The sequence below is a fragment of the Oncorhynchus mykiss genome, chromosome 23 (assembly GCF_013265735.2).
Source record: "Oncorhynchus mykiss isolate Arlee chromosome 23, USDA_OmykA_1.1, whole genome shotgun sequence".
In the NCBI taxonomy this organism is placed as follows: Eukaryota; Metazoa; Chordata; class Actinopteri; order Salmoniformes; family Salmonidae; genus Oncorhynchus; species Oncorhynchus mykiss.
In genome coordinates this window covers 39,384,474-39,395,274 of record NC_048587.1, presented here as the reverse complement: position 1 = coordinate 39,395,274, position 10,801 = coordinate 39,384,474, and the positions used below count along the sequence as shown (strand labels likewise).

At 38.0% G+C, this 10,801-nt stretch overlaps 1 protein-coding gene across 3 annotated transcripts; it reads right to left on the bottom strand.

Moving 5' to 3' along the window:
• Window positions 1-816: 816 nt before the first annotated feature.
• LOC110502716 (ribonuclease T2) lies at window positions 817-10,427 on the bottom strand. Of its 3 annotated transcripts, XR_005039186.1 has the most exons (11): window positions 10,128-10,371; window positions 9,528-9,611; window positions 9,080-9,134; window positions 8,891-8,940; window positions 8,712-8,769; window positions 8,490-8,554; window positions 8,266-8,379; window positions 8,095-8,140; window positions 2,239-2,310; window positions 1,698-1,997; window positions 817-1,365 (listed from the first exon to the last, which is right to left on the bottom strand). XR_005039186.1 is itself a non-coding variant. In XM_021580967.2 (10 exons), the coding sequence occupies exons 2-10, from the start codon at window positions 9,602-9,604 to the stop codon at window positions 1,815-1,817; spliced, it is 720 nt and encodes a 239-aa protein (XP_021436642.2). In that variant the 5' UTR covers window positions 9,605-9,611; window positions 10,285-10,427; the 3' UTR covers window positions 817-1,814. The 3 variants fall into 3 exon arrangements, 2 of the variants coding, with proteins under 2 accessions (XP_021436642.2, XP_021436641.2); XM_021580967.2 differs by having other exon boundaries at window positions 817-1,997; window positions 10,285-10,427; XM_021580966.2 differs by having other exon boundaries at window positions 817-1,997.
• Between the last annotated feature and the right edge of the window lie 374 nt (window positions 10,428-10,801).

Below are 10,801 nucleotides of genomic sequence, written 5' to 3'. Positions count from 1 at the left end.
GATTGCACCACACATAATATCCATTATACCGACAGCCAAGGCCCATAATACAACATTTTAACTCTTATTTTGGGGACAGGGATTCAAATACAGTTCACAAGGGGAATATTAAACTATGCTGAAATATAAGTAGACAAGATATTGTGCAACGTAATATTTCAACATTCCCAGGACAGATACACATTTGTCATATTTTTGATAAAACCCTTTTATATGAAATGTAAAATACTTGTTGCAAAAATAAGCTTTACTTACCACTGGTCACCAACAGACAAATCTCTTCAGTGTGCTGACATGCCTTACATGAGGTCTAAAAAGCACAATGTTCCATGTACTCCAACAGCCTATAAATCTCTTACACACAAGGTGTCATGAGGATAGATCAATGGCATGCCTGTAGGATACAACTACAGTAGTAAATAGCTTTACTTTTTTTTATATCTTAAAAATTGCTCAGGAGTAATCATTATCGTTGTTCTAATATACATCTGGCTATACATCTGCAGTTGACATGATGTTAAAATGAAGACAGTTACAATACAAATACAGGATTTTAAGTCAAAATCATCAGCGTTCCTGGACATGGAGTTTTATATAATTGTATACTTTTTGTGGATATAACATTTCTTTAAAATGTGTAATTTGTTAGACTGAACAACGCCACACAGTGTTAGACAGGGACTGCCTCTTTTGGCCATTGCCGTTGTGTTGAGGTTTTCTGACCTCTTGTGGCATTTAGTTGAATGTGCATACTTATGCATGTTAACTGGATTCACTAAAAATCAAATTCCAGGGTAAATAGTACATACAAACTGCTGCAATAGAAAAATTACTTTAATGAATTGTACATAAACATTACAGAGGATTGGAACCTACCAAAATAAGGCCACCATTTAAAAACCAAAGCTTATCCCACAATTCAATGAAATCAAACTAACTAAACAGCAGAAATGACATTGTTAGATATAATACCTGTATCTGGTTAAATCATGATCATTATAGCCTTGTTAAACTGTGCGCAGAAAATCTCGACTTTAGTAATGCCATCTCCATAACTTATGCATTTTAACCACCACCGCACACATTCTTACCATAATTACTCAACACAGTTTACAACAAAATAAAATGAAAAACATATTGAAAGACAAAATTAATGAATGCAGTCATCAGACCTCTTCATAAACTGTGCATCAAACTTTAAATGTTATGTTTAACAAAATGTAGGACCATACTTTAAACAAACTAAGGCCAATTTAAAATGACTCACAAATCCCTTGAAAGCAAATGTCATCCTATATTACAGGTGGCATTAGTGTTACATTCCACAAACTCACATTATACATCGACAGGCTGAAACATGGACGCCCCCCCCCCCCCTCTACAGGATATAATGCACTGCATACTACATGTAGCATCAGCCACTAGGCTACGATACCTGGTGTCATATATTCCCCTCTTTCTCTGCCACATTAAGATGCTCTGTGGGGAACTTCTTATTTACATACATTTTATTATGATTTGCAAAGTATTATATATATATATATTTATATAAACAAAAAAAGCTGATTTGTTCCTTGAGTTACAACATGACCACCCTGTTTCCAAGAATCAAGCAGTAAAATTTTAAGTTTGAATGCCAGAAAACAGTTCCAAATAGCAGTAGACACATTCAATTAAAAACTGTTAGGGTTTTTCAGATAGATTTCAGATAGATTTATGTGCGAACTCACACCAAGTGGAACCTTCCTGTATCTATGTTCCATGTGAGATATGACACTGATTATAAAGGGATGCGTGACAATACCCACTAGCCACTACACTGACAGTTTCCCCTTCAGGGGAGGGTAGTAGACCGGTGTGGCATGGTCACACACACTAAACCCTGCACCCTTAACATTGAGGTTCACTGTGTCTGTCTCAGAATGCTCACAGTCGTCCAGTTGAAAGTCGGAGTTGAAGCAGATCTCGATCTGCCCCAAGATTTGCACCTTCCCTTCCTGTAAACAATAATTAACTTAATGATACATTCTATATTTAGGGTTGGGATTCATGATTTTATCTTTAAGTGTGCAATGACTATTCTTCATGTAGAATGATTAGAGAAACGTATTCTAAATAGAAAATGGTACGCAATTCTTGTTATCCTACACTCTTCAAAGAAAACCTTTAGCATATCCATTAACTAGTTGTGCTTGAGTTTGCATTTTACCCAAAGACAAAATATAAAAAACATGATACCTTTGGATGAATACACTGAATCTTTGGTTTCACGTTGTAGAAGTTGAGAATGTTTCCTTCAATGAGGTCAAACTAAAAACAGACAATCAATTTTACCACGAGTACTCATCACATGCTATTAGAACCTGACCGACATGGGTTTTCGGGGTCCGACTTTTTCCACATTTTGTTGTGTCATAGCCTGAATTTTAAATGGATTACATTTTTATTTTTTACAAACAAATAAAAAATAAAAAGCTGAAATGTCTTCAGTCAATAAATATTCAACTCTTGCTATGACTAGCCATAAGTTCAGGAGTAATAATTTGCTTAACATGTCAAATAATACGTTGCATGGACTCACTCTGTATAATAATAGTGTTTAGCATGATTTTTGAATGACTACCTCATCTCTGTACCCCACAAATACAATTATCTGTAAGGTCCCTCAGTCAAGCAGTGAATTTCCAACACAGATTCAACCACAAAGACCAGTGAGGTTTTCCAATGCCTCACAAAGAAGTTCACCCATTGGTAGATGGGTAAAACAAAGCAGACAATAAATGTCCCTTGGAGCATATTAATTACACTTTGGATGGTGTATCAATGCACCCAGTCACTACAAAGATACTAACTCAGTTGCCGGAGAGGAAGGAAACCGCTCAGGAATTTCACCATGAGGCCAATGGTGACTTTAAAACAGTTACTGAGTTTAAAACCCTCTAGAGTCGATGTCCACACCCCGTGGAAATCTAATTAGAATTATATATTTTTTTTAATCCGTCAGTTTAAACTAGAGATCTTTTTTTGTTGCATAGGCTGCGTCTCAATCTACCGGATCCTGTTCCGCATTGGCGGTGAAAGGTGGCAGAGCTTGAGTGGTGTTTGTCAGACCATGAGACACCCCGAAAATTGGTCTTGTCACAACGTATGTAGCGACTGAAAGGTTTTGCTCTACGACCCCCACAAGTGTCACGGGACTTGTCTGAAATCGGTATAGCCGATCTGCCAGCATCGGTGTGTACAGCCCAGCACAGTTTGGGCTACACACTAATATGGAAAGGTGATTCTCGACACTAACACATAAATGTCAGTTGTTTTGCTCTAGGACACCTACAAGCCTCACAAAACTAGTCTGAAGGTAGCCAGGTACCAGTTTAAAAAATAAATGGCAGTATATATATATATGGAGATTAGTTTAATGCCTAAAATAAGGGGTTAAATACATGTATAAAAATAAAAAAATAAATAGTTTCTGATCTTTATCGCTCAGATATAGGACAGACACTTCAGAACAAACTTCTGTATAGATGTTTATTTTTTGTTGTTATTCAATGCGTTTCTATGGACTAATAGCAGTAAAGCCAACTTCAACGCTTCATTAAAAAATTATAATAATGGACCGCACCGGCTTAGACGCTTAAAGATTAATGTCTGTCATAGAAAAAAATGAGGATGGATCAACAACACTGTAGTTACTCCACAATACTAACCATACAGGCAGGCCAGTGAGGTATTTCAACTAGGACTTTCCCCTTAAAAACCATGCGGATGAGGCCTCAACCCTTTCCTTTCATATTTTCCCTGTTCTTTGTTTGTTTCAGGCTATTACCAAAACCATTGATGTATGGTAAAGTTGTCTGTAACACAGACTATAGTACAGCAGTCTTTGAAGATGTCAGAGGATTCACCAGCAATTGTTAGTGGACACGGACTGTCCACTATCTGAAGCTCTTTTCCAGCACACCTTGATCACACCGTTACTTTTTAAACCTGATCGCGAGACCTCTCAATTTCAGGGCAATGGCAGCATACTAAAACCAAACAGGGAATCATTTATATTCAAAATTCTTGTTGAATTTATTTGATCCATTTGCAGGCTAGTTTAATACATACATGGTCTGTATGTGTACCTTTTAATCATATGTTAATGTTTCCCGTTTTTAAAATTGTGTCAGTATAACGTGTCGATAGCAAGGGGACTTTGTATTTACATTTACCCCTCAGAACTACAGCTGTGGATCTCTGGGTCCGTATCCACAAAGCATATCCGAGTGGGAATGGTCCTAGATCAGCACTCCTACTCTGATGCTTTGTGGATACCGGTCCTGATCTCCACAGGTTAGCATTGCGTTGAAGAACTGATTGATTAGTTGGTCTAGCCTGTTATGATGGACTGTATAAACCTCAGACTTGTTCTAGGCCTATTTCTAATGATATTACATGATAAATGTATTTTACTTGTATTTTTAAGGCTGTGATTAGTTTGACTTGAGACATTTGCCAGCAGCATACCACCCTTGCCCTGTGTAGGGTGCAGTCTCGGATGGGATGTTAAAATGGTTGTCCTGACACTCTGGCAATTAGAAATGTCACTTATCTTAAGAGTAAGGGTGTTAACCCTGGTGTCTTGGCTAAATTCCTAACCTAGCACCATTCCATCAAGGCCACCTAATCATCCCCCTAATTTCTAATTGGCAAATCACTCCTCACCTGATGGGTCGTGAGCGCTGTGGCACAAAAATGGTCGCCATATACTAAAGTCCTTTGAGTACCTCAGTTGGTACAAAAGCGTTATATAAATCTAAAAAATCTAATCTATTTGACCGAGTGAAAAGAAGGAAGCCTGCACAGAATAAAAATATTGCAAAACATACATCCTTTTTCCAACAAGGCACATAATACTGCTGTGGCAAAAAAGTTTTGACCAGAATGCAAAGTGTTATGTTTGGGGCAAATCCAATACAACACACTACAGAGTACCACACTCCGTATTTTCAAGCATAGTGATGGTGGCATCATGTTATGGGTATGCTTGTAATTCTTAGAATGGGGAGTTTTTCAGGATAAAAAAGAAGCACAGGCAAAATCCTAAAGAAAAATCTGGTTCAGTGTGCTTTCCACCAGACACTGGGAGATGAATTCACCTTTCAGCAGGACAATGACTTAAAAGACAAGTTGCTGACCAAGAAGACAATTAAATATTCCTGAGTGTCCCAGTTACAGTTTTGACTTAAATCTACTTGGAAATCTATAGCAATACCTTAAAATGGTTGTCTCGCAATGATCAACAACTAATTTGACAGAGCTTGAAGAATTTAAAAGAATAAAATGGGCAAATGTTGCAAAATCCAGGTGTGGAAAGCTCTGAGAGCAGGGATGGGCAACTGGCCGGTCCTCGGATCATAACAAAAAAGAATAAAGAGCTAGGGTCTCAACTTACTGTTTCAAGTTAGAATAGTAGAAGGTGCAATACACAAGGTGCAATTTCAAAATTAGGTTGTGCATTAGCAGTTTTTATTTTGTTATGTCACTATTAATAGCTAATTTTCCATTCAGGCCCATGGCAAAATGAGTAGGATTGCATGAAATTAGATATAAAAATCACAAAATCTTATCTCCACCCCATGGCAAAATGTGTAAAATTGAGGACATCAGAACCACGAGCAACTGCAGCCCCTCGTGAGTTGTTCAAATTTTTTTGTAGCCCCCACCCCTGTCTTAGAGACTTACCCAGAAGGACTCACAGCTGTAATCGCTGCCAAAGGTGCGTCTGCAAAGAATTGACTCAGGTGTGCGAATACTTATGTAAATTAGATATTTCTGTATTTAATTTTCAAAACATTTGCCAAAATTTCTAAAAACATGTTTTCACGTTGTCATTATGGGGTATTGTTGGTGAGAAAAAAATATATTTAATCCATTTTGGATTCAGGCTGTAACACAACAACATGTGGAATAAGTCAAGGGGTATGAATACAGTGCCTTCTGAAAGTATCTGCTGATATACAGTTGATATCGGAGGTTTACATCCACCTTAGCCAAATACATTTAAACTCAGTTTCACAATTCCTGACATTTAATCCTAGTAAACATTCTCTGTTTTAGGTCAGTTAGGATCACCACTTCATGTTAAGAATGTGAAATGTCAGAATAATAGTAGAGAGAATTATTTATTTCAGCTTTTATTTCTTTCATCACATTCCCGGTGGGTCAGAAGTTTACACACGCTCAATTAGTATTTGGTAGCATTGCCTTTAAATTGTTTAACTTGGGTCAAACGTTTTGGGTAGCCTTCCACAAGCTTCCCACAATAAGTTGGGTGAATTTTGGCCCATTCCTCCTGACAGAGCTGGTGTAACTGAGTCAGGTTTGTAGGCCTCCTTGCTCGCACACTCTTTTTCCGTTCTGCCCACACATTTTCTATGGGATTGAGGTCAGGGCTTTGTGATGGCCACTCCAATACCTTGACTTTGTTGTCCTTAAGCCATTTTGCCACAACTTTGGAAGTATGCTTGGGGTCATTGTCCATTTGGAAGACCCATTTGCGACTGAGCTTTAACTTCCTGACTGATGTCTTGAGATGTTGCTTCAATATATGCACATACATTTCCTCCCTCATGATGCCATCTATTTTGTGAAGTGCACCAGTCCCTCCTGCAGCAAAGCACCCCCACAACATGATGCTGCCATCCCTGTGCTTTACATTTGGGGTGGTGTTCTTCGGCCTGCAAGCCTCACCCCTTTTTCCTCCAAACATAACGATGGTCATTATGGCCAAACAGTTCTATTTTTGTTTTATCAGACCAGAGGACATTTCTCCAAAAAGTACGATCTTTGTCCCCATGTGCAGTTGCAAACCGTAGTCTGGCTTTTTTATGGCAGTTATGTCGATATAGGACTCGTTTTACTGTGGATATAGATACTTTTGTACCCGTTTCCTCCAGCATCTTCACAAGGTCCTCTGCTGCTGTTCTGTGATTGATTTGTACTTTTCGTACCAAAGTATGTTCCTCTCTAGGAGACAGAACCCGTCTCCTTCCTGAGTGGTATGAGGGCTGCGTGGTCCCATGGTGTTTATACTTGCGTACTATTGTTTGTACAGCTGAACGTGGTACCTTCAGGCATTTGGAAATTGCTCCCAAGGATGAACCAGCCTACAGGTCTACAAAGGTTTTGGTTGATTTCTTTTGATTTTCCCATGATGTCAAGCAAAGAGGCACTGAGTTTGAAGGTAGGCCTTGAAATACATCCACAGGTACACCTCCAATTGACTCAAATGGTGTTAATTAGCCTATCAGAAGCTTCTAAAAGCCATGACATTTTCTGGAATTTTCCAAGCTGTTTAAAGGCACAGTCAAGTTAGTGTATGTAAACTTCTGACCTACTGGAATTGTGATACAGTGAATTATAAGTCAAATAACCTGTCTGTAAACAATTTTTGGAAAAATGACTTGTGTCATGCACAAAGTAGATGTCCTAACCGACTTGCCAAAACTATAGTTTGTTAACAAGAAATTTGGAGTGGTTGAAAAAACGAGTTTTAATTACTCCAACTTAAGTGTATGTAAACTTCCGACTTCAACTGTACTGTTTCAAAGAGGGGAAATTAAAAAGTGTAATTTTTCCACACTAATTTCTCATAAATTGCTATCCTAAAGACCAATTGTCCAAGAAATGGGCTTCAAATGTTGATTCCTTACATTGTGACAATAATGAAACATAATGGGAATAGCTGTGAATCTTCAGTTGAGCATGAGATTCCCTTTTATCCATCCTATTTATTGAATATCGGTTATCGTGGTAAAAGGCCAATACCGGTCGATAACCTGGTATTGAATGCATGCACACATCTGGGTCATTTTACTGCCAGTAACTAAGTAAACAGTAACAGTAAGTCAAATGACTTGCAGTAAATGAGTCACTGTTGACTTCACATACTCACACATTTCAAATTGTCCATGTTCCCAAAACACACAGTATAGTGTGTTGTTTGATACGATGCAGAAATGCTTGAAGTTTAAACATGCAACTATTTACTCTTTGCTAAATTAAATTATCCTTGGTAATGTAGTAATATTGATTTCATGTACTTACCGTGTAGTAAGTCTCAGAGGGCACAATGTTACGTTTCTTCATCACCCTGAAAACATACAAAGAATTTATAAATAAGTAGTAGAAAACATAAATTAGGGTTCAGGGTATTGAAACCATACATTATCCCATATGTTTCATGAGGGTACTTCATTGTTAATTCAGTACACTTACCCATCAAGGTCTAACTTGTGATACAGCTCCAGGGCTTTGCCAAAGTATTTGTGTTGACTGTTTAGGGACTCTGCTTTTGCAGCACATGTTCCATGTTTTTGCCATTCATATTTCCTGTAAATAGAAGATCAAACACTAACATTTGTTTAGAAAAATATTGTTACCTGAAAATATAACAATTACTTGGAGTAAAGTATTAATACAAATAGAAAACTGGAACAGACCAGAATCTAGAGGATTCTGGAATTTTAAGATCCGGCCACCACTTCTGCATCTCTGGAAGTAGGTCCTGTAAAACATATTCATTATCAAATATTTATCTTAATTTCATAATATATAAACACATTTACTTTAACCATCAAAATGATATTTTGTCATGAATAAACTCAATCTGCCTTTTGTAAATGTTTGTATTTTAAATGTTTTTTCCCCCCAGCAGAACATACCTGGATTAGAGTTTCATTGAAGTGCAAAGATGAATTGCATTCCTGGCCTTTATCTGGCCTGTAAGACAGACATTGGTCAAATGTGTACAAAGATAACATACATAAACTGTTTTGCATTCTATCTGGTCAGTCAAAAAAAAAGCACTTTCCTACTGAATTTGTTGGAAGTCCTTCCTTACCACAGTCCATGCAAAGTCCAGTAGTCAAATGTGGAATGACAGTGTTCCATCTGCAAATAGAAATGTTCATTTTGTCATACAAGTTGGCAAATCTGGCAATTTAGGGCTACTGTATCAATCATACGATCAGATCATCACATGATACGTTGAGTTTATTATGCCATGAAACCATACAATAAAGTAACTTACACTGCAAAATGTGCTCGGCCAGTGGTGAGTCAGGATCAGCTTACTCCACATATGCCTGAAATAATTGAAGTGCAATATTAGGTTAATCAAAGTGCCTCAATCACTTAATGGCCTTCAATTCGCATAGAGGCCGACTATGGAATGACACCAGCTCAGTTGTCTTGTGGTTATAGTGTCCTCCCTGAGATTGGAAGGTTCCCTGGTCAAAACAAAGCACTAAATACGGGACATGATCCCGCTACTTGCCATTCAACATTAAGGAGATGGATTGGAGGTAACCTCCTGTCCAGGTTGTGTACTTGAACATCAAGCTGCCCTATGGGCCATTGTGGCTTGAAAACGGCTACTTACTTACTTTGGAATGACAGACACAGTTAGGGGCTTGATGCAGAGGCCAGGGTTGGCATCTGACATTAACCAGACAGATATAACCAGTAATGTTACTTACGGCGGCTCAAGTACGAATGAGGAAGTCATCAGACAGCAGCCAAGGCACAGCAGGACAACAACTGCCAATGACTTCATATTTACACTGAAACACAGAGAACATACAATTGGGAGAAGTATATTTTGGGTCATAGATGAACTGATTTTAGCTGGTCTAATATGTGATGGTAGGCAAACTCTTACAATTATAACGCCTATTATAAGTAGAAGTATAACTCTTATAATTATAGGCCAATTATAATTATAAGCCTAATATAAATTATTTCTCTTTTAGTTTATAGATAGCTTGTGTAACAAGCAGTTATATAATGGTTGGCATGGCGTGATTGTTATTTTGGTGCCTGTCAAATACTATTGAACTTATATTTGCGCCCATCAACACCGCAGTCAAATAATGGAACGCGTTTCGCAACTCTGTAGCCAACCACCAAACCTGACGTGAATGTGGGGGAGCGCAACTTCAGTTTGCACAAAAGGTTACATACTACATTATTTTACAAAAACAAGGTCTCCAGTATCACCTGGGCCTGCCACCTGGCTAAACGTAGACTGTGTGGGTACGATTTAAATGTAACCTACGACGGATACAATAAATTCTTACCCTTGTTTTGTTCCTGTGGTTAAAAATAAACTCGTATATACAACTATACGTTTGGAAGGGCCATTTAGATGAGGAAACAGATGTCGTTTGATAGATTAGCAATATGAAGATTCCACTAGTATCACTTATTATGGTTTAAAATGAGACAGCCACAAACCGTCCGATTAGACGTCTGGTAGAAGCCGACAACAACAATACCGTGAAATTGTTTCCCGCAACAGCTGAACTGAGCGTCACATGCTCAGAAAATGTAAGTCACGTGAGATCATGTGAAACGTGCACTGTAGGCAGCTGTACCGCACAGGCGCGCACACATCCGCTGATAGTCCACTGGGCCACATACAGTTTAATAAAAATAAAAACAAGACAAATGTGTTGAATCTTTATTGCAATTGCATTTATCTCTGTAATCTTTCTTTAAAAATGGGCAGACATGGCAAAATGTTTTACAATGTTATTTTAGACAGTAGGCTATGTTATTGTATCATTTAGGCCTTGTAGATAAGTAATGGAGAAATTATTCTTGCATGAAGCTAACAAACTGTGTGACATTGCCTCAGGCTATTGGCAGAAATAGCCGTAGCCTAGGCATATCACACTGCTGTGACTGTTAACCCAATCTCTTGTTAAAAATAGTGCTTGGCCACAGTTCAGGTTTCAGGAGGTCATCTTAA